This window comes from Salvelinus fontinalis, chromosome 21 (genome assembly GCF_029448725.1).
Source record: "Salvelinus fontinalis isolate EN_2023a chromosome 21, ASM2944872v1, whole genome shotgun sequence".
NCBI lineage: Eukaryota > Metazoa > Chordata > Actinopteri > Salmoniformes > Salmonidae > Salvelinus > Salvelinus fontinalis.
The window spans coordinates 31,960,972-31,984,023 of NC_074685.1; the positions used below are offsets into that span (position 1 = coordinate 31,960,972).

The 23,052-nt window shown below is 45.1% G+C and overlaps 1 protein-coding gene across 3 annotated transcripts in view; it reads left to right on the top strand.

Moving 5' to 3' along the window:
• Positions 1 to 21,901, top strand: part of LOC129818661 (rapamycin-insensitive companion of mTOR-like) — a 26,151-nt gene extending 4,250 nt beyond the window's left edge. For 2 of the 3 annotated variants that reach the window (XM_055874777.1, XM_055874779.1), the window contains 32 exons: positions 969 to 1,095; positions 1,179 to 1,348; positions 1,457 to 1,524; positions 2,842 to 2,909; positions 3,052 to 3,134; positions 3,420 to 3,507; positions 3,621 to 3,711; positions 3,805 to 3,871; positions 4,011 to 4,091; positions 4,263 to 4,363; positions 4,912 to 5,077; positions 5,169 to 5,270; positions 5,382 to 5,428; positions 7,426 to 7,561; positions 8,278 to 8,477; positions 8,745 to 8,871; positions 9,538 to 9,702; positions 9,852 to 9,928; positions 10,015 to 10,093; positions 10,205 to 10,402; positions 10,509 to 10,601; positions 10,748 to 10,854; positions 10,982 to 11,220; positions 11,491 to 12,580; positions 15,927 to 16,010; positions 16,556 to 16,733; positions 16,944 to 17,028; positions 17,212 to 17,406; positions 18,138 to 18,296; positions 18,422 to 18,545; positions 18,622 to 18,760; positions 18,826 to 21,901. In XM_055874777.1, the coding sequence (XP_055730752.1) occupies positions 969 to 1,095; positions 1,179 to 1,348; positions 1,457 to 1,524; positions 2,842 to 2,909; positions 3,052 to 3,134; positions 3,420 to 3,507; positions 3,621 to 3,711; positions 3,805 to 3,871; positions 4,011 to 4,091; positions 4,263 to 4,363; positions 4,912 to 5,077; positions 5,169 to 5,270; positions 5,382 to 5,428; positions 7,426 to 7,561; positions 8,278 to 8,477; positions 8,745 to 8,871; positions 9,538 to 9,702; positions 9,852 to 9,928; positions 10,015 to 10,093; positions 10,205 to 10,402; positions 10,509 to 10,601; positions 10,748 to 10,854; positions 10,982 to 11,220; positions 11,491 to 12,580; positions 15,927 to 16,010; positions 16,556 to 16,733; positions 16,944 to 17,028; positions 17,212 to 17,406; positions 18,138 to 18,296; positions 18,422 to 18,545; positions 18,622 to 18,760; positions 18,826 to 18,897 (4,806 nt within the window). In that variant the 3' untranslated portion in view covers positions 18,898 to 21,901. The remainder of the gene's footprint in view (positions 1 to 968; positions 1,096 to 1,178; positions 1,349 to 1,456; positions 1,525 to 2,841; positions 2,910 to 3,051; positions 3,135 to 3,419; positions 3,508 to 3,620; positions 3,712 to 3,804; positions 3,872 to 4,010; positions 4,092 to 4,262; positions 4,364 to 4,911; positions 5,078 to 5,168; positions 5,271 to 5,381; positions 5,429 to 7,425; positions 7,562 to 8,277; positions 8,478 to 8,744; positions 8,872 to 9,537; positions 9,703 to 9,851; positions 9,929 to 10,014; positions 10,094 to 10,204; positions 10,403 to 10,508; positions 10,602 to 10,747; positions 10,855 to 10,981; positions 11,221 to 11,490; positions 12,581 to 15,926; positions 16,011 to 16,555; positions 16,734 to 16,943; positions 17,029 to 17,211; positions 17,407 to 18,137; positions 18,297 to 18,421; positions 18,546 to 18,621; positions 18,761 to 18,825) is intronic. The other variant, XM_055874778.1, reaches the window with a different exon arrangement.
• Positions 21,902 to 23,052: the final 1,151 nt, after the last annotated feature.

A 23,052-nucleotide genomic window follows, 5' to 3' on the forward strand; every position in this document is an offset into this window, starting at 1 on the left:
TATATAAATGATGCTGATTCATGATTTCGACTGGCTGAGAAAAGCTGTCTGTCTCATTCTGACTCCCGACCCCGACACGTTCATTACTATGGGACAACTGGAGATCGAATTTCAATTCTGAAACAATGTGGCAAATGTCAGAGACAGCAAGGTTTATACAAATCTCCGCTGTTGAAAACTAAATGTTAGTCTAAAAGAAATGTAAGATAATGTCTAGATGCTGTTTACAGTGCAGATCAAGTGTATAAATTGTCTGGCTGGGCTGATGAGACAGTGAATTGCGCAGTCAGATGGAACAGAGTAAATGGGCATTTCAACGTCATAACTTTAGCCGGTGGTAACTTGTGGAATAGACATCGGCTGTAATGCCAATCAGCGTCCAGGATTAGAGGCACGATCTTTATACCATAGCATTGTTGAACTTGAATATTCATTTCTGATTGCCTTGAAGGGCATTCCAAAGCATGCATTATTTCCCTTTAACACACAGTATATTTGCACGGTACAATTAATTTTTACATGTTTGTTTGAGCTGCTTTTGAAAGTAGATTTGAAAACAGTATTGATATTGTTGAATTCGATTTTCATAATAGCGAGCTAGGACTAATCAAGCAAGTCTGTTTGTTTGGTTACCACGGCAACTACTGTAGCTATCTAGTAAACCTTCTAGCTACTTCAGTGGATGTTGAACACATTCCTAATGGCAAATAAACACATTTATAGGGGCATGTGTGAAATTATAGCCATGGTATGAAAGGGATAATCAACTCAGGGCTCTATACGTTCTCTGGAAAATAATTCCACTCCGCTACCACGTTGTGGAACACACCTTCCACGTCGTTCATTATTTTCCATAGAACGCATAGCCCCTCGTTGATTATCCCTTACTTATTTAGTAAACATCTTTCTATCACGCGAGTACTACTATGTGAGACTCTGAACTGTCCCCTCTCTGCTGCCCCCTACAGATGATCACAGTGAATGCACTGCTCTTCCCCTCGTCTGTCACCAACTCCCTTATTGCCGTGGGCAACGATGGGCTACAGGAGCGAGACCGCATGGTGCGCGTCTGTATCGCCATCATCTGTGAACTTGGTGAGTGAGGCACCACACGCGCGCACACACTTATCTATTCGTGATCTTTTGGTTAAACCCTGTGTGATTCCTTTGTTCTGCAGCTGTGAAGAACCCTGTGGTGGTGGCTCAGAGGAGTGGTCTCAGCACCATTCTGAAGAACGTGATCGACTGTCAGCTGAGTCGCATCAACGAGGCACTCATCACTACCATCCTACACCTCCTCAACCACCCACACACACGCCAGTATGTGCGCTCAGATGTGGAGCTCGAGGTACTGACAATACACGCTCGAGCAGCATTCATTAATAGGAATTTGATTAATTTGATTATTTTCCTCATTGAATGTGATTTTGTTTTTCTCGTTCTGTTTTTCTTCCAGCAAATCCTGGCCCCGTACACAGACTTTCACTACAGACACAATGCAGACACATCAGAGGGGCAACTCAAGTAAGTGTGGATTATACATACAGAACCAGTCAAAAGTTTGGACACCTACTTATTCAAGGGTTTTTCTTTATTTGACTATTTTCTACATTGTATAACAATAATGAAGACATCAAAACTATGAAATAACACAAAAAAGTGTAACCAAAAGAGTGTTTAACAAATCAAAATATATTTGAGATTTGAGATTCTTCAAAGTAGCCACCCTTTGCCTTGATGACAGCTTTGTACACTCTTGGCATTCTCTCAACCAGCTTAATGAGGAATGCTTTTCCAATAGTCTTTAATGAGTTCCCACATATGCTGAGCACTTGTTGGCTGCTTTTCCTTCACTCTGCGGTCCAACTCATCCCAAACCATCTCAATTGGGTTGAGGTAAGGTGATTGTGGAGGCCAGGTCATCTGATACAGCACTCTCCTTCTTGGTCAAATAGCCCTCACACAGCTTGGAGGTATGTTGGGTCATTGCCCTGTTGAAAAACAAATGATAGGCGCACTAAGCACAAAGCAGATGGGATGGCGTATCGCTGCAGAATGCTGTGGTAGCCATGCTGATTAAGTGTGCCTTGAATTCTAAATAAATCACAGACAGTGTCACCAGCAAAGTACTCTGACACCATCCCACATCTTCCGTGCTTCAGGGTGCGAACCACACATGCGGAGATCATCTGTCCACCTACTCTGCGTCTCACAAAGACACGGCGGTTGGAACCAAAAAACTCAAATTTGGACTCACCAGACCAAAGGACAGATTTCCACCAGATTTCTAATGTCCATTGCTTGTGTTTCTTGGCCCAAGCAAGTTTACTTCTTATTGATGTCCTTTAGTAGTGGTTTCTTTTCAGCAATGTGACCATGAAGGCCTGATTCACGCAGTCTCTTCTGAACAGTTGATGTTGAGATGTGTCTGTTACTTGAACTATGTGAAGCATTTATTTGGGCTGCAATTTCTGAGGCTGGTAACTAATGAATTTATCCTCTTTATTTTTTATTTATTTTATTTAACCTTTATTTAACTAGACAAGTCAGTTAAGAACAAATTATTATTTACAATGACGGCCTACCAAAATACAAAACTGCCTACCAAAATGCAAAACTGCCTACCAAAATGACGGCCTACCAAAATGCAAAACATAAACTTGTTCAGTTTATGTCTCAGTTGTTGAATCTTATGTTCATACAAATATTTACACATGTTAAGTTTGCTGAAAATAAATGAAGTTGACAGTGAGAGGAGTTTGTGTCCAAACTTTTGACTGGTGTTGTATTTAATGTATCAATTATTTTGGGGATGTTAATGCATTTTGATGTCCACACCAGGGAAGACCGGGAAGCTCGATTCCTGGCCAGTAAGATGTCCATAGTTGCTTCCTTTCGCTCCTGGTCAGGTGAACATTAATCCTTCATATTCAATCATCTATGAGTTTGAGTGTCTATATACCCTGATCGCTTTGATATATGTTATTAGTGATGTGATATGAACGTGTTCTTACCTGACCCTATGCTGTCTTTGTCTCAATCTCACCCCAGGCATCATTAACCTGTGCAAGTCAGGCAACTCTGGAATCCAGTCTCTTATTGGCCTGCTATGTATACCAAATGTGGAAGTAAGGGTAAGCATAGCATCAAATGGACATTATCAGCATGTGACAACTGCATGTGACAACTGTCAAAAGGAATGCAGTGTCCTCAAGTTTACTTCGAGATTGCTCTATGGTTGGGCTCAAAAACACAGATAACAATGTCACTCAGTTTAATGTAGGAATAATGTAGAGCACACCCCTAAAAATATTATTTCCCCACTCCTCATCAAAATGTTATACATTTTTAATGAGGGGATAATGGAGTCACTATTAGACTGTGTGTGAGTAAACATGGCTCCTCTCAATCTCCCACAGAAAGGCTTGTTAGAGGTGATGTATGATATATTCCGGCTCCCCATGCCTGTTGCGACTGCAGACTTTATTGAAGCACTTATCAGTGTGGGTGGGTACAATGTCACTGTTCAAGTAAATAACCTCTAACCGCCTTATCATGCATCTCATGTACCATATATTATTGAGTCACAAGGTTTACTTGTCTCTATCCTCCCCCTATAGACCCCAGTAGGTTCCAAGACAGTTGGAGGTTATCTGACGGCTTTGTGGCTTCTGAAGCAAAATGTATCCTTCCGCATCGAGCTCGGTCAAGGTAAAAACAATCACTGAATTTCAACTCTCCTTTACTCCTGATTATGTGACACATTCTCTGCATAAACTCAGTGTTCTCTGTCTGCCCCCTCAGGCCTGACCTAATGGATAACTACCTGGCTTTGGTACTGTCTGCCTTCATCAAGAGTGGACTTCTTGAGGTATGGTCATCAATGTCAGAGGATCAATAAGTTTGTGTATGTTCAACCAAATAGTGCTGTTGGATATCTGTTACTACCTAAAGATCCCACACGCAAACCACTGTTGCCTGTCGTGTGAAGCCTGTGTACCTCTCAACAGGGTCTGATTGAGGTTATCACAAGCACCGATGACAACAACTCTGTGCGAGCCACCATTCTACTGGGAGAACTGCTTCACATGGTAACTCAAGTCATTGTCCTCTAAGATGTTAACATTGTGAGGTCAATGAACTGGACCAGAGGATATGCTCTAGGAGTTTTTGACATATTCGTTTTTTAATTCTTTTTTTTTGGTGTCAGTTTGTAATTTGTTATTCATGGTTGTTGTAACTGTTTATTTTTGTTCCCCCAGGCCAACACCATTCTCCCACACTCCCACAGCCACCACCTGCACTGTCTGCCCACACTCATCAACAAGGCTGCCTCTTTCGACATCGCCCAGGAGAAGAGACTGTGAGTGTCAACTACTTACCATAGAGCGCAGAGGAAGTTACTTGGGTTCACTATAGACAGGGACCATTGTGAGGAATTTACTCTGTAGCATATGTTAAGTTCATGTTTTAAGTATCCCTATATTTCTGTTATTACGGGGATATCACTCAGTCAAGAGTGCGCATGCGCAGGAGGTCTTAGGGGGAGATTGTTAAGTTCATATTTTAAGTATCCCTATATTTCTGTTATTACGGGGCTATCACTCAGTCAAGAGTGCGCATGCGCAGGAGGTCTTGGTCGTTGTTGGACCTAGCCTCGAGTGTGATGGCTACTTGTAGTGTGTTCATATAGTATAGTAAACTTTGTTAAACTGGAACTTTGTCGTTGTGTCATTTCGAGTTAACAGCAGACAGGAGCAAAGACTGTATCACTATAGTTACATGAAACTCTCTACCCTAATTAAACAATTAAACAATGCATATGCTACAGGAGAGTCCCATAAAATGCTTTGGATTTCGTTTAGATTTCGTGTTATTGACAATGGCACGACATCTATTGTCATTTTTCAGACGGGCGAGTGCAGCGGTCAACTACCTGAAGTGCTTCCACGAGAAGAAGAAGAAAGGACCCAAACCCAACAGCCTGTACCTGGACCACATCATCCGCAAATCAAAGGCTTCACACTACTGTAGAGACCAGCACTTTAGACCACAGAGAGATATCTTTGTCATTAAGGTACATATCAAACCATGTCCCTGTGTTGCAACAAAAACATCTGGGATTTGCTGTGGTGGTATTTCAAATGCTGTCCTTGTTTGCATTGCAGGACACTGAGGATGCTCTCATGATGAACCTGAGAGACAGCCACATCCTGAACCACAAAGAGAACCTGGACTGGAACTGGGTTCTCATCGCAACAATACTGAAGGTGAGTGGAGCAGGACTGCAATACATCCAAACTTATTACAGTCTCTTTTTCAGTACTGTCTCTTCAATTTAAGTTTATTTTTATTTTTATGTTGCCTTTTCCCATCTGTAGTGGCCAAACGTTAACCTGCGGAGCAATAAAGATGAACAAATACACAAGTAAGTAACATTACAACCACTTCTTTCACCAAACCGAAGGTAACATGAAGGGAATATGCTTGTGGTGTTTGATCCTCTTTTGTTGTCTTTCCTCTCTCTCTGTCTGATCCTGGGCTTCTCTCTCTGTCTGATCCTGGGCTTCTCTCTCTGTCTGATCCTGGGCTTCTCTCTCTGTCTGTCTGACACTGGGCTTCTCTCTCTGTCTGTCTGACACTGGGCTTCTCTCTCTGTCTGACACTGGGCTTCTCTCTCTGTCTGACACTGGGCTTCTCTCTCTGTCTGACACTGGGCTTCTCTGTCTGTCTGACACTGGGCTTCTCTCTCTGTCTGTCTGACACTGGGCTTCTCTCTCTGTCTGTCTGACGCTGGGCTTCTCTGTCTGTCTGACGCTGGGCTTCTCTGTCTGTCTGACACTGGGCTTCTCTCTCTCTGACTGACACTGGGCTTCTCTCTCTTTCTGACTGACACTGGGCTTCTCTCTCTTTCTGACTGACGCTGGGCTTCTCTCTCTTTCTGACTGACGCTGGGCTTCTCTCTCTGTCTGTCTGACGCTGGGCTTCTCTCTCTGTCTGTCTGACGCTGGGCTTCTCTCTCTGTCTGTCTGACGCTGGGCTTCTCTCTCTGTCTGTCTGACGCTGGGCTTCTCTCTCTGTCTGTCTGACGCTGGGCTTCTCTCTCTGTCTGTCTGACGCTGGGCTTCTCTCTCTGTCTGTCTGACGCTGGGCTTCTCTCTCTGTCTGTCTGACGCTGGGCTTCTCTCTCTGTCTGTCTGACGCTGGGCTTCTCTCTCTGTCTGTCTGACGCTGGGCTTCTCTCTCTGTCTGTCTGACGCTGGGCTTCTCTCTCTGTCTGTCTGACGCTGGGCTTCTCTCTCTGTCTGTCTGACGCTGGGCTTCTCTCTCTGTCTGTCTGACGCTGGGCTTCTCTCTCTGTCTGTCTGACGCTGGGCTTCTCTCTCTGTCTGTCTGACGCTGGGCTTCTCTCTCTGTCTGTCTGACGCTGGGCTTCTCTCTCTGTCTGTCTGACGCTGGGCTTCTCTCTCTGTCTGTCTGACGCTGGGCTTCTCTCTCTGTCTGTCTGACGCTGGGCTTCTCTCTCTGTCTGTCTGACGCTGGGCTTCTCTCTCTGTCTGTCTGACGCTGGGCTTCTCTCTCTGTCTGTCTGACGCTGGGCTTCTCTCTCTGTCTGTCTGACGCTGGGCTTCTCTCTCTGTCTGACTGACGCTGGGCTTCTCTCTCTGTCTGACTGACGCTGGGCTTCTCTCTCTGTCTGACTGACGCTGGGCTTCTCTCTCTGTCTGACTGACGCTGGGCTTCTCTCTCTGTCTGACTGACGCTGGGCTTCTCTCTCTGTCTGACTGACGCTGGGCTTCTCTCTCTGTCTGACTGACGCTGGGCTTCTCTCTCTGTCTGACTGACGCTGGGCTTCTCTCTCTGTCTGACTGACGCTGGGCTTCTCTCTCTGTCTGACTGACGCTGGGCTTCTCTCTCTGTCTGACTGACGCTGGGCTTCTCTCTCTGTCTGACTGACGCTGGGCTTCTCTCTCTGTCTGACTGACGCTGGGCTTCTCTCTCTGTCTGACTGACGCTGGGCTTCTCTCTCTGTCTGACTGACGCTGGGCTTCTCTCTCTGTCTGACTGACGCTGGGCTTCTCTCTCTGTCTGACTGACGCTGGGCTTCTCTCTCTGTCTGACTGACGCTGGGCTTCTCTCTCTGTCTGACTGACGCTGGGCTTCTCTCTCTGTCTGACTGACGCTGGGCTTCTCTCTCTGTCTGACTGACGCTGGGCTTCTCTCTCTGTCTGACTGACGCTGGGCTTCTCTCTCTGTCTGACTGACGCTGGGCTTCTCTCTTTCTCTCTGTCTGACTGATGCTGGGCTTCTCTCTTTCTCTCTGTCTGACTGATGCTGGGCTTCTCTCTTTCTCTCTGTCTGACTGATGCTGGGCTTCTCTCTATTTCTCTCTGTCTGACTGACGCTGGGCTTCTATTTCTGCAGGTTTGTGCGCAGGCTGCTGTTCTTCTATAAGCCCAGCAGTAAGCTGTATGCCAGCCTGGAGCTGGACCACAGCAAAGCCAGGCAGCTCACTGTGGTGGGATGCCAGTTCATTGAGTTCCTCCTGGAGTCTGACGAGGTGAGAGGGTTTACTATGAGGTAACACTCTAATAGACTACTGATATTTACAAACAGCAGTAGAGAATTTCACTATGCAGGCCTATTAATGAACAATAAAAAAAAACGTTTTAAACAACTTCTGATTGTAAACTCTTTTGATAATCAAATAATTACATGACCGGTCTCCCGGGTGGCGCAGTGGTCTAGGGCACTGCATCGCAGCGCTAGCTGTGCCACCAGAGTCTCTGGGTTCGCGCCCAGGCTCTGTCGCAGCCGGCCGCGAACGGGAGGTCCGTAGGGCGACGCACAATTGGCCTAGCGTCGTCCGGGTTAGGGAGGGTTTGGCCGGTAGGGATATCCTTGTCTCATCGCGCTCCAGCGACTCCTGTGGCGGGCCGGGGGCAGTGCACGCTAACCAAAGGGGCCAGGTGCACGGTGTTTCCTCCGACACATTGGTGCGGCTGGCATCCGGGTTGGAGGCGCGCTGTGTTAAGAAGCAGTGTGGCTTGGTTGGGTTGTGCTTCGGAGGACGCATGGCCTTCGACCTTCGTCTCTCCCGAGCCCGTACGGGAGTTGTAGCGATGAGACAAGATAGTAATTACTAGCGATTGGAAACCACGAAAATTGGGGAGAAAAGGGTGTAAAATTTAAAATAATAATAATAATTACATGACCTTGCTTTGACCTCTCTCACCATGTCCAACATTACCTGAACATTACGTCTCTGTGTGTCAGGATGGGCAGGTGTACCTGGAGGACCTGGTGAAGGACATAGTCCAATGGCTCTCATCTTCTTCGGGGCTCAAGCTCGACCGCAGTCTCCAGAGCAATGGGCTGCTCACCACCCTCAGCCAGCACTACTTCCTGTTCCTGGGCACTCTTTCCTCACACCCGCACGGCGTCAAGATGCTGGAGAAGTGTAGTGTCTTCCAGTGGTCAGTCTCTCAATGTCCATTAGTGTGTTTTTTTTCTTCTTTTTTTTCAAACTAGTTTCTTCCGTTTTTTATTTTTATTTCTTGGGATATCCACAGTACCTTCAACAGGCCCATTTTTAGAGGTGCCTGGTGCCTTTTTAAGCTACTGCAGAGAATTTCCTTTGTCCTTATTCACTCTCACTTCATCTTCACTCAAGTCATTGTGTTGTTGTGTGTATGGTACTTGAGCAGTGCATTGATTCCCTGTATCCTGTGCTCTCTTACTAGCCTGTTGAACATCTGTACACTGAAGAATCGGGACCACCTGCTGAAGCTCACTGTGTCCACACTGGACTACAGCCGTGACGGGCTGTCCAGGGTCATCCTGTCCAAGATCCTCACCGCTGCCACTGACGTAAGAACAACACCACCTACACTGAGAACGCACAGATGGAATTCACACAGGAATTGATCAATCTTGGTGTCGTAGAGAGGGTGGAGGAGCTTGCACACGTGTTTGGAAAGCAACTACCTGTATTTCATTTGTATATTGTGATGTGCAATTCGGTTTGTTGTGCTTGAAATGGAGCATATGTGTTAGGGTTTCAGAATGACAGTAACTCCATAACAACATTGCAAGACCTTCGGGAACACTCGTGAACCAGACCAAACGGACCAGTTTGGGGTTTGAGAAGTCATTGAGAGTAGTGAAAAATTCTTCCTTAGTTGTTAATTTAACCTCAATTAAAAGGCAGAATGTAGATTCGAGCCAATGTCTTTAGTAGTTCACTAGTAACCTCGTTGAAAGTGACAAACTGACGCGTTAGAATTTCCGTCAAAAACAATTTAACATCAAAGGAGTGCCGTTGATTTGGCGGCCTGCACATGCACAGTTCGGAGTGAGATGACCGTTGGACCTGACAACGTGTTTCTACTCGGGAGCTTAGCTAGCCAACGTAGCCTTGATTTGGGCTACAAGTGTGATGGGGGGGGATTTCTATTGAAGAAGCAGTTTTAGCCAATCTTCATACTGTCTTTGTCTGTAGCGTGTCCTCTTCTGCCCTCTGTTGGTGTACCACAGAACTGCAGGTTGTATGCCACTAAACATCTGCGGGTGCTGCTGCGTGCCAACGTGGAGTTCTTCAGTAATTGGGGCATCGAGCTCCTGGTCACCCAGCTCCACGACCGCAACAAGAGTATCTCCATGGAGGCGCTGGACATACTGGATGAGGCCTGCGAGGACAAGGTGAGGAATGAGGGGCCTGAGTTTCTGTTGCGGTGTCTTGCTATGTCATCCCTGGTCACTGCTGTACCTTACCGTCTGTCATTTATTTTAATCCAGTAGTTTTTGACTCCAGTAGTGTATTAGCTGAGATGTGTTTTTTTCCCCTCCAGGCAAACCTCCATGCTCTGATCCAGATGAAGCCAGCTCTCACACATCTTGGGGACAAGGGGGTCCTGCTGCTGCTACGGTAAGCTGCTGGGAGAAAACGCCTCTGTTATTTGTACTCTGTATTAGGTCCTTTTTGTCTCTAACCTCTGTCATTCTTATCTCCAGGTTCTTGTCCATTCCAAAGGGCTTCTCCTACCTCAATGAGAGGGGCTACGTCACCAAGCAGCTAGAGAAATGGCAGAAGGTACATTGATACTCAAGCAAACAATGTAATAAATGATGAGTTGCATCTTTTGGCTGTCGCATGAGAGCATCAAAAACTGGCCGAGTTTTTATGTCCTCGTATGTTTTGTAGGAGTATAACCTGAAATATGTGGACATGATAGAGGAGCAGCTGAACGAGGCTCTCACCACGTACCGTAAACCTGTCGACGGAGACAACTATGTACGTCGAAGCAACCAAAGGTTACAGAGGCCCAATGTTTATCTTCCTGTGCATCTGTATGGCCAACTTGTCCATGACAAGACAGGCTGCCATCTATTGGAAGTCCAGGTAACTGCAGCTAGTTGAACCACCCACTATTACACTCGTCAAGTAGCAATTAGGCCTACAGGCATAATGCGTTTTATATTATTTTAGTTTCTTACTTTCTCTTTAGAATGTGGTTCCTGACCTAAGCTACACTGTTCGCTCCCCAATGCTGGACAAGTGGGAGGGCATTAAACAACTTAAGGCAGCACTTTGGGCCTTGGTCAGTATAATTAAGAATGACTAACTACCACATCTATTTTAACCTGAGGAGTTCCACAATTATGTGCCAATTATTGACATGATTCACCCATGAAATCGTTTTCCTAATTACATGAGAATGAATGTTTTTAAACTGCTTGTTTCCAGGGTAACATAGGGTCGTCAAACTGGGGGTTGAACCTCCTGCAAGAGGAAGGGGTGATCCCTGACATAGTGGTTCTGGCTCTGCACTGTGAGGTTCTCTCCGTCAGAGGGTAAGACGTATTCATATTTGAAACTGTCATATTGAAGGTGCTTCTAGTGCAGCAACATGCTTGTGCTGTCCCATAAGATTACTCTACCTCTGTCCAGGACCTTTCTGTAATGTCTGACTCTGTGTAGGACGTGTCTGTACGTGTTGGGGCTTATCTCGAAGACGCGTCAGGGCTGTGACATGCTGAAGCAGCACGGCTGGGACGCTGTGAGACACAGCCGCCGGACGTTGTGGCCCGTTGTCCCCGATGACATGGAGCCCCACCCCAACCCCCCCAGTCTGCTGTCCTCTGTCCCCTCCAGCCTCAGCCTCGCCTCTGACTCCACCAGCTCCATGCACAACAGTGAGAGTGACTCCACACAACCCAGTAAGTCTCTAGTCATCATTGTACAACTAGTTATAATTTAATTTTAACTGGTACAGTATCTCCAAATGTTTACCCCAAACTACCAAGTACATTTTATTTAAAATATATATTCTTATTATTTTAATAAATACTTTCTTAACACTTTTTTTTCCTTAACTGCATTGTTGGTTAACGGCTTGTAAGCATTTCACGGTAAGGCGTACACCTGTTATATTCGGTGCATGTGACAAATACAATTTGATTTGATTAACCGTGAATGGTCACTTCCAGGTATGTACATCATGGACGATGAGAGGCTGGAGAATTGTGACCTGTCGGACGATCCTCCTATGTACATGAGACCCAAGTACAAAGACCGCAGCCCCTTCACCCTCCTGGCCTCCAGCCGCTTCCGCAACCGCCTCCTCCACTCCCTGTCGCTATCTGGGAAGAAGCTCCGCAGCAACAGCGACCCCAAGGGCATTCCCAGGGGCCGCGGAGGAAGGGTGGAGGGGGAACAGGGGCGCAAACGCACCGTCACCGAGCCCAGCTACACCTTTGGATCTTCAGACGTCTTCCCAATCTATAATGACGGACACTTGCCCAAAAGCCCCTCTGTCAACCTAGAAACCTCCTTTGTGGGCAGCAAGGTATCTGAGAACCGGGGCAGCACCCCCAGCATTGGGGAGGGGGAGGGGAGGTTGCCAGGCCGGTCAGTGGGGGTAGGAGGGGCAGGGGTGGGTGAGAACCAGAGAGAACAGGCTAGCCGGGAGCGCCTGGCCGAGTATGGCCCGTCCGGAGGGGGCGGGGGGACTCAGTTTAAATCACGCAGTCAGAGCTTCAACACGGACACGACCACCAGCGGCATCAGCTCTATGAGCTCCAGCCCCTCCAGGGAGACCCTGCCCTCCACCATCGACACGGACGGTGTCAGCATCAACAGTGTGATCAGCGCCCAAACCATCCAGACCCTGACCTCCCTCACCCCCCAGCCCCACACCGCCCACCTCTCCTCCCTGTCCAAATCCAGCTCTGCCTCCCTGGTGCCCCCCGGCTCCTCCCACACCCTTCCCCGCCGCGCCCAGTCCCTAAAGTCGCCCTCGTTGACCACTCTGAGCGGCCTGACGGACTGCAGCCTCATGTACTCCAACTCCCGGGACGCGCTGGGCTACGCCACGCTGAAGTACGCAAGTTGTCGTGACACGTACGCTAGTCAGCGTGATGCGCTGGGCTACGCTACGCTGAAGAGGCTGCAGCAGCAGAGGATCCACTCATCCCTGTCCCACAGCGAGGCTCTGGCTTCCCCAGCCAAAGACATGCTCTTCACCGATACCATCAACATGAAGACTGGCAGCCTGGACTCCAGACTCACCCCAAGGAGGTAACAGACACGCACATACACATAAATCAGGGATGCAAACTAGTCACCTTTTGGCGAAATTCGCCGTTTTGAATCCAAAATAAGTGACCTAAGTGATTCGTGTAGATCTGATGAGAAAAGTTTGGACGGGGGAGGTTTGGATCACTACTGGCTGTAAGAGAACGAGTGATGCGCGCTTGGAGCAATACTGGCTGCTGTATCCAAGGCTCAGCCAATCGTTTACATAACAACAGAATGCAGCGCAGCACATGACTGAAGAAAGAAGAGACAACCAATTTACTAGTTACAGCATCGGCGCACTCTCTGGAAAGGCAGCTTGCCAGTTACAGCAGCGATAACGAAGAGGTAACGTTAGGTGAGGAGCCTGACCACGGAGACGGGGGTGAGAAGGTGCTGAAGCATACTTCATGAGCTGTAGGCGAAAAACTACTGGCATTTCGAAAGTTTGAGGTGAGGGAGAAAGTGTGATGGAACAAGTATTAACATTGTTTTAAGTAAGTATCTTGTTAGCTGGATCGAATTCTCAGTAGCTAGCCAGATAAATGTTGAGCAACATTAGCCAATTTATCTGATCAAGTAATTGAGTTTATGGTGTGAAAATTAGCTTGCTAATTAAGTCAGACAGCTAACATTAGCCAGCTAACGTTACAAGATCAGATGAGCTAACATTAGTAACCTAACCAATTCGCTATAGTATTAACTGGTATACGACTCCTTGCCGTTCCTTAAGTTATAACACGTTAGTTGCTTACTGGACCCTGGCAATCTGTGTGAAATGCTAACGAACTAACCACCATCTGTTAACAAATGTTTCCCCTCTACAGTATGTGGTTAATTTTCCGAATGAGAGAATTAGGTGAAAATAAGCAACACCTCATTTAACAAGTAGATTCAGGGATTAAGTGTAGCTGGAGCTGGGCCTGGCTTAAACTGGATGCCACTATAGAGGTGAAAGGAACACCACACACTTTCCCTCTTTTTCACTTTTGCTGGCACATTGTAGAACAGATGTCCCCACAGGCAGAAAGTGTACAATGTAATAATGTGCTGTGTAGCTCAAATATATTGTTTTTATTGTGTTGAATTTGGCAGTTACACGTGTGTGTGTGTGAGGGAGAAATTATACTTTTTTTTTACTCAGTGAACGTTATTTTTGCACACATGTAGCCTTGTGCCCTTGATTGATGTCTATAGTGGGCACGATAACAGAGCAAAAATAGAATTCCTGTTTAATTCTATTTTTACTTTAAGATGTTTTTTTTCTGATATAAGTGCAAAATTTACTGTTGAAGTCGGAAGTTTACATTCACCTTAGCCAAATACATTTAAACTCAGTTTTTCACAATTTCTGACATTTAATCCTAGTAAAAATTCCTTGTCTTAGGTCAGTTAGGATCACCACCTTATTTTAAGAATGTGAAATGTCAGAATAATAGCCGAGAGAATGATTTATTTCAGCTTTTATTTCTTTCATCACATTCCCAGTGGGTCAGAAGTTTACATACACTCAATTAGTATTTGGTAGCATTGCCTTTAAATTGTTTAACTTGGGTCAAACGTTTTGGGTAGCCTTCCACAAGCTTCCCACAACAAGTTGGGCGATTTTTGGACCATTCCTCCTGACAGAGCTGGTGTAACTGAGTCAGGTTTGTAGGCCTCCTTGCTCACACACGCTTTTTCAGTTCTGCCCACAAATTTTCTGTAGGACTAAGGTCAGGGCTTTGTGATGGCCATTCCAATACCTTGACTTTGTTGTCCTTAAGCCATTTTGCCACAACTTTGGAATTATGCTTGGGGTCATTGTCCATTTGGAAGACCCATTTGCGACCAAGCTTTAACTTCCTGACTGATGTCTTGATGTTGCTTCAATGTATCCACATAATTTTCCTTTCTCAAGATGCCATCTATTTTGTGAAGTGCATCAGTCCCTCCTGCAGCAAAGCACCCCCACAACATGATGCTGCCACCCCCGTGCTTTACGGTTGGGATGGTGTTCTTCAGCTTGCAAGCCTCCCCCTTTTTCCTCCAAACATAACGATGGTCATTATGGTCAAACAGTTACATTTTTGTTTCATCAGAACAGAGGACATTTCTCCAAAAAGTATGATCTTCGTACCCATGTGCAGTTGCAAACCGTAGTCTGGCTTTTTTATGGCGGTTTTGGAGCAGTGGCTTCTTCCTTGCTGAGCGGCCTTTCAGGTTATGTCGATGTAGGACTCGTTTTACTGTGGATATAGATACTTTTGTACCTGTTTCCTCCAGCATCTTCACAAGGTCCTTGGCTGTTGTTCTGGGATTGATTTGCACTTTTCGCACCAAAGTATGTTCATCTCTAGGAGACAGAACGCATCTCCTTCCTGAGCGGTATGACGGCTGTGTGGTCCCATGGTGTTTGTACTTCATACTATTGTTTGTACAGATGAACGTGGTACCTTCAGATGTTTGGAAATTGCTTCCAAGGATGAACCACACTTGTGGAGGTCTACAAAAAAAAATCTGAGGTCTTGGCTGATTTCTTTTGATTTTCCCATGATGTCAAGCAAAGAGGCACTGAGTTTGAAGGTAGGCCTTGAAATACATCCACAGTTACACCCCCAATTGACTCAAATGATGTCAACTAGCCTATCAGAAGCTTCTAAGGCTGTTATATAATTTTCTGGAATTTCCCAAGCTGTTTAAAGGCACAGTCAACTAAGTGTATGTAAACTTCTGACTCCAGCTGTATGTGTTTGGTCTCAAGCGTTCTAATATAAATGATTAACTGCGATATTAGTGTATTGTTTTTTTTCTCAAGAATTGAGTGTCATTTGCAGTAAAGTCTGGGCAACAAATAACATTGGATTGCTTTCTTTACATTTTTTAGCTGTGAGTTAGGTTCACATTAACCACTTTATTTTACACACAGAGACTGATCATGTAGATCATATTCTTTGTTTAATTAGTTAACCTGCATTTCCCCCTAGCAGGGATTTGTTTTGCATGTTTCAGTGAAAAAAAGTGTCACCTTTTTGGGCCCTCAGCAGTTTGACCTCTGCTCTGGCTTGAATGAATGTTCCAATTACTTCTGGAATTTGCTGAAATGTACCAGGAACGTTGTTGAAACCAAACTAATGAGTAATTCCATTTGTAACTATTACAACATTTTTTTGTCGTCCACTCCCTCAGTAGACTTATCATCCCATCACCGGGATCATGTTATTAAACAACAGTATCTGAATCATGTTAAACAACTGTATCTGATGACAGATCTTCGGTAAAGTTGTGTCTCTTCAGCCCTCAGCAGCCCTCCCCCAATGGGAGTAACATGCTGTGTGTGTGCTGTTTCTGATGGTCCCTTTTTCAATAGGTGCTCAGTAAAAAGGTTTGGCTGTTTGGGTCACGGTGGGCCAGCTGTGTCCAGTCGCAGGCCTGTCAGAGCCCTCCTTCCACGGTGCGTGGACAGACATCTTAGCAGGCGCTAGCTCACCCCTCCCTCCCTCTCCTTTATTGGATGTTCCTTATTTGACACCATAGAGGAGGCGCAAAGCTGCAACACCCCGTCCCCCACGTCCACCCTTGGCATCAACTTTATTGTGCCCCTTCTATGGTAGCAAAATTCCAGTAACTTCCCCAAAATTCACAGGTTTTCCAGAAATCCTGTGAATTTTGGGAAAGTTACAGAAATGTTGTAACCCTAGGCCCTTCTGAGCCCTGCTGTGGTCATTTGAGTAGACATGACTCCACTGTTCCTACATCCTAAATGTTAATCTATATTATGGTGTGGGAAGTCTAGCCCTCCTTTTCTCCTGACCCATGTCCCTGACTGAGGCAACCAACTGCTGATTGTATGTAGAAAGTCAAGTCAAACCTACCTCATGTTTGCCTTGTTCTATAAGTACAGTCTTGTCTCCTTTACTCAGTATTGATCTCTCTTTCTCCCCACCCCATCACACTACCTGCCCTGCCTCCTAACTCACTATCTCTCTCCATCTCTAGGTTCCTGAAGGCTCTGAGTTTTGCCTCTCTGGATAAGGAGGATCTGCTGAGCCCCATCAGCCAGACCACTCTGCAGCGGTCCTCCTCAGTGAGATCCATGGTGTCCAGTGCCACCTATGGCAGCTCTGATGACTTCATTGGCCTGGCGCTGCCCGTGGACATCAACAACATGTTCCAGGTAGTGACCATCGTTTGACCCCTCTCTCTGAACCCAGACGCACTGAGCCCCCTGGCCCACTCCACTCCCCATCTCATCCCACTCTGCACCCTCATCTATCAATTTAACTTGTACTCTACTCTAAATATTTTACCAAAGAAATTGAGGTTGTTTATATATTTAAGGATAAAGCTGTGAGTGTTCCTAACTGTAGCATCATTTGTTTTTTAGATAAAAGAAACACCATATTTCCTGAAGAGGACCAGCCCGCCCTCTGAGGACAGATCTGCCAAATTCTTCTCTGGTGACTCAGATGGTAAGAAAGCCCAGGGTCAACACAATCTCTTTCCTTCAGTAAGGAGTTGTATAGCACTGAGCTTAGCACAGGGGGGGGGGGAGATCATGGCTCTGCTTGAGATAAGAGGCCTGCTCAGGACCAACAGGCTTGAATAAAAAGGAGTAAATGTATGATCGTGTGTGTGTGTGCTCCTTCCCCCAGGTCCCAGCCCTCACTCCCGGCATGCTGTGCTCCGCTCCCAGCTGAGCATCACAGAGCTGATGGGGGTGAGCCGTGCAGAGCAGCAGCAGCTACTGGGCTCAGAGGAGACTGGTCTACAGGAACACAACGATGACAACTGCCTCTACTGCACTGGGTTGACTGTGCTTGGCTTCAGCGCATCCAACAGCCACCCAGGTCAGCTGCAGATACATTATATTTGTACTGTACAAAAATATCAGCACAACATGTAAAGTGTTGGTCCCATGTTTCATGAGCTGAAATAAAAAGATCCCAGAAATGTTCCATATGCACAAAAAGCTTATTTCTCTCAAATCTTGTGCACAAATTTGTTTACATCCCTGTTAGTAAACATTTCTCCTTTGCCAAGATAATTGATCCGCCTGACAGGTGTGGCATATCAAGAAGCTGATTAAACAGCATGATCATTACACAGGTGCCTTTTGTGCTGGGGACAATAAAAGGCCACTCTAAAATGTGCAGATTTGTCACACAACACAATGCCGCAGATGCGTTTGGCATGCACAGTGAACACAATTAGCATTTTATCGATGGCAATTTGAATGTACAGAAAGACTGATGAGTTCCTGAGGCCCATTTGTTTTTTTTGGGGGGGGGGGGTGTATCTGTGACCAACAGATGCATATCTGTATTCCCAGTCTTGTGAAATCCATAGATTAGAGCTTATTGAAAAAAATGAATTTGACTTATTTCCTCATATGAACTGTAACTCAGAAAAATCATTGAAATTGTTGTATGTTGCGTTTATATTTTTGTTCAGTGTGTATATAGAACATTGTGCTGTTTATCAATTTGTGTTTTTGCTTCCTTGTATTCTTTTTACTTTTTACTATATTAGCAGTCTGTGACCAATAAACAACTTAATTGAATTCTCCTTTCTCCCTCAGACTTGACGGAGGACCACCCTTTCTCAGAGTGGTGCAGTCCACCTGTGCAGAATCACCTGGAGGTCATGGCCCAAACCAAACTGTCAGGGGTGTCTGGGTGCAGTGATGCTATGTCCCAGGGCTCCCCAGGAAGCACCCGCAGCACTGAACTGGTTTTGGGTAAGTGTTTTAAAATATATATTTTCTCTCATACAATGCTTTTCTCACAAGCGAAGGGTTATTTTGTTTGTTGAAGAGGAATGGACTAACCCTCCTGGCTTTCTGTGGTCTCTCTCCCCCCTCAGGAGTGAAGTCCATCCCAGAGGATGCTCCGGCTGGCAGGGTTCTCCTCAGGAAGGAGGTCCTGCGTCTGGTGGTCAACCTCAGCTCCTCTGTGGGGACCAAAGGCCACGAGACTAACCTGCTAACGTAAGACACACACACATTCCTTTCACTACACACACTCAAACCGAGGTTGATATCCCTGTGTCTGTTGTGTTGACAGGATCAAGGAGAAGTTCCCCTATGCATTCGATGACATTTGTCTCTACTCTGAGGTGTCCTACCTGCTGGCCCACTGCATGTTCCGTCTGTCGGCACGCCGCTTCATCCAGGAGCTCTTCCAGGACGTGCCATTTATCCCGGTAAATGCACACATTCATAACAATACATGTTGACTGGCTTCTATTGACCTCTGTCTCTTCCTCAGATGTACGAAGAGGCAGAGAGCATCCTCTCCATGTCGCCAAAGAACGGACCGACCGACCGACCCTCCTGCTGAGCCTTGAGTCATCCTCTGTCTTCCCTTCCCTCTCGCAGCCAGTCAAACCCTGAGTTACCACTACTGATCTACCAGTCACACCCTCCCCTCAGTCAAACATAGTCACCACTACTGATCTACTAGTCACCCCCCCCCCCCTGTCACCACTACTGATCTACTTTGTCACCCCCCCCTCCCAGTCGAACCCTGAGTCACCACTACTGATCTACCAGTCACACCCCCCCCTCAGTCAAACATAGTCACCACTACTGCTCTTCCTGTCAAACACCACCCACTCCCTGAACTTTTTATCCCTTAACTTTCAGTCAAACCCCACCCCTGACTTGAGTCAACGCTAACCACTGAACCACCCCCACATCCTCACTTAATTCTCCATACCAGAGTGCACTGTATGTCCTCCTAGGATTTGGACACAAATGGAGAGAAGAGAAAATAGAGGGAAGAAATATGTTCTTCCTATTGACTTTAAGATCTGATGGATAACACAGGATGAGCAAACATGTTTTATCTGACCAAATGATAACAGCCAGCTGTGAGCAATTTATTTGATTTTTTTCATATTTGGAAATTCATCACCAACTGATCTTGGACCACAATCAAATCCAAAATGGCATAATACAAAAATGTAAAACGGTCCATCATTTCTGAGGGCTTCCTCAGTTTTTTCTAAGTATATGACTGCAGCCCAACCACTTATATGAAATAACTTAGCATGTTGTTTGTAGCTCAGCTTCTCCCAAAGTGGATCCAGTGACTTTGACTAAAACACTGAAGAGGACGTGTTCCTCTGCATAACACTAAAACCTCTCCGCATCTGGAGAGAGGACCATGACATTGCGAATATCCATATGTCTATTCATTGTACCTGAACAAAGAACAGTGAAGGAGAATAGTGCTGAAAAGGCTGTTGGTATTGGTCTATTCAGTGACTGCAGAGACAGGTAGGCTAGATGATCAGTCACTGATGTAGTTTGGTGGTGGTGTGTTTTGTTGACATGTGCTAAAGAGGAAATGTTCCTCCTTGCTAGATGTCGTTTTTGTTTGTGTTTTTAAGCATTCATGCCAAGAACTGAACAGCTACACGTAGGAGTGAAATCTACCAAATGATTGCCATTGAACATCGGTCTGTGTGTTTCAGCACAGAGGAGTTATATGGTCAGTTATTGAACTGATGTTTGAAACCAAGGCTGCATGCATTATTGTTTATTACCTAGATATTTAAACCCTGAAGTAAAAGCACAGGGTTAGGACATTAGATCTGGTGCTCGTCAAGGTGAAAGAATACACACGTATGCTACTGTGCGGTAGTGTTTATGTAGTCATCTTAGTATATGCTTAACGGCTTCCTTTTCTGCCGTGAAATTCCCCAGAACATGGTCCAGGAAAACAGTCACTACTTGATGGCCAAGGAGAATTGCTGCTTCAGTATTCAAGTCATTTGCCATTCCAGTCAGTTGTCATTCCTTGGGAGATGCTGTCTGCTTGTCCTCATTCCGGTAAAACTGGAGAATAACGAAACTGGAGCAAATGTCTTAGTGGAGAGCAGGGCCTGCCTGAACATGTGCAATAAGAACACTCATTTAATTTAAACACTTCCAATGACAGCCACATCCGTTATCCAGAAATGTATCTACGTGTTTGTGAAATGATGGTGGTTTAAAACATTTCGATATGGGATTGTACTGGTGTTTTTTGCTATGCAAGATGAGTAATGGGGTTTAATGTTGTACTTTTTCAGCTTTTGTTAAAAATTTGTTTCGGCAGCTGAAATGACATTGCCTTATTTTTCGGAATGCTCTGACATATGAGACATTACTTTTTTACTTCTAATATAAATGAAAAGTAAATAATTCTGGCCCTAATTATAGCGAAATGAATTGATAAATAGGTTGTGAAAATGATAAGCAACCAATGTTAAGGCCACAATCTACCTATGCCTGTTGTAGAGAGAAGAGCCTGTCAAAAGCACCTGCTTGGTTTTAGAGTGCTGAGGTGGAGCTTGGGTGGTTTGGGAATTAGCTGTTGTGTTGTTTAGTAACTGTTTTAAAGAAATGGTGGTTATCATTGTGCTCATTTCCAACCTGCCTTGAGCATTCACTTTGACGATGCTACTTCTATTGCTGCACTGTTTGTGCTGAATCATTCAACAGCAACATGCACTTATGATTGACTCAATGGAAATGTTTAGTCCTACTGTTTATATTGGCCTTGGTTAGTTATGTGATGAAGTGGTTAGAGAAATGGACTGGTGAAAAGAGGATTGGGGTGCAGTTCAATTGCACTGAGCAATCCACATTCCTCTGTGTAAATGCATTGTGTTGAAAACACAAGTCCTCTGCAAGTGGAGAATTCTATAGTTGCAGTACAATGTGCATGTTTGATCACATCTCTAAATTAAAAAGAAATGGGGACATTTTGATTTAGCAGATTCCTCTATTCCTTCGTAGATCTTCCTTTTGCATTCATTCTAAGCTCACCTTTTCAACTCACTGCAAATTCTAAATAGATAAAATGTTACATTTCATAGCAGGTTTTAACATTTATACTGATGTTTCAGATAGACGTTGAATAAGGTCAATTATTTGGGAACATAGTTGTACAAGTTCTGTTATGGACCAAAAAGCCAAACTGACTTAACTAGTTGGAATTGTTCTTTAGCAATTGGAACAGGAAGTAATAACTTAAATATTTAACTGCTGTGTGCATTGAGACATTTGAAAAAATGTGCCCCTTATTCTTAATGTGTTGTAAATTGGCTTATTCTGAGCTTTTCTAAAGCACTGTATGGAGATCTGAAAACAAATCCTTTTATATACCTGTACCATTTAGGAACAAAGAGACAAAGATATATGTTTTCTCTTGAGGAAATATATTACACTTAAGAAGCTGTATGACTTTTTTTGCCCCATTTGTGGTTTCTATGTTTTTGGCATTATATGGGCCATTAGAATAAATCTTAATGAAGGGATGCATATTGATAATAAAAACAGACATCAACTACTCACTTATGTCACTATTTTTGTGTATATGTGTCTTTATGATGGATTGTCCAAAAACAGTCCAAAAACTCGTCAGTCTATTCTTGTTCTGAGAAATGAAGGCTATTCCATGCGAGAAATTTCCAAGAAACTGAAGATCTCGTACAACGCTGTGTACTACTCCCTTCACAGAACAGCGCAAACTGGCTCTAACCTGAATAGAAAGAGGAGTGGGAGGCCCCGGTGCACAACTGTGCAAAGGGGACAAGTACATTTGAGTATCTAGTTTAAGAAACAGACGCCTCACAAGTCCTCAACTGGCAGCTTCATTAAATAGTACCCGCAAAACACCAGTCTCAACGTCAACAGTGAAGATGCGACTCCGGGATGCTGGCCTTCTAGGCAGAGTTCCTCTGTTTAGTGTCTATTCTTTTGCCCATCTATTCTTTTTAATGGCCAGAATAAGATATGGCCACTACTACAATAGTGATTGCTTGTCCATATAGTTGTACCATATATCTCCACTATTCCACCCACTAAAGCCCCTCCCAATCCCAAGTTGGGTTGTCATCGCAGTGATCGGCAGGCCACCCCCGTCCCTCCGGATCCCTAGGCCCCCCGAGAGGCCAGGACCCATCCAGTGCCACCCACAGAATAGAAGCAAATCAACCTCTAAAAGCATTTCCAATGCTCTCACCTCAATTTGCTTTATGTATAGCTTTTTTTTTTTTTTTTACTCTTAATTTCCATCATTAACAATTAATGTGTAATAATGTCAATAGTTCATGCAAAAGATTGTTACCTAAATCCAATGGCAATCCGTCAGGCAATTATTATTTGAGCAAACAATTGTGATTAATCCTGTTGTCCCTAACATCCTTACCCCTTAGCAATAGATGTTGGATACACACTCAACCCCTTTCTACCACATATGTTATTTAACTAGGTGAGTCTGTTAAGAACAAATTCTTATTTACAATGACAGTCTATGAACAGTGGGTTAACTGCCTTGTTTAGGGGCAGAACTACAGATTTTTACCTTATCAGCTCGGGGATTCGATCTAGCAACCATTTCAGTTACTAGTCCAACGCTCTAACCACTAGGCTAACTGCCGCCCCACGTTCAACCCTAAACTCAGATGCGCAATGGTTGTTACATCACAGAGCCCAACTCAAG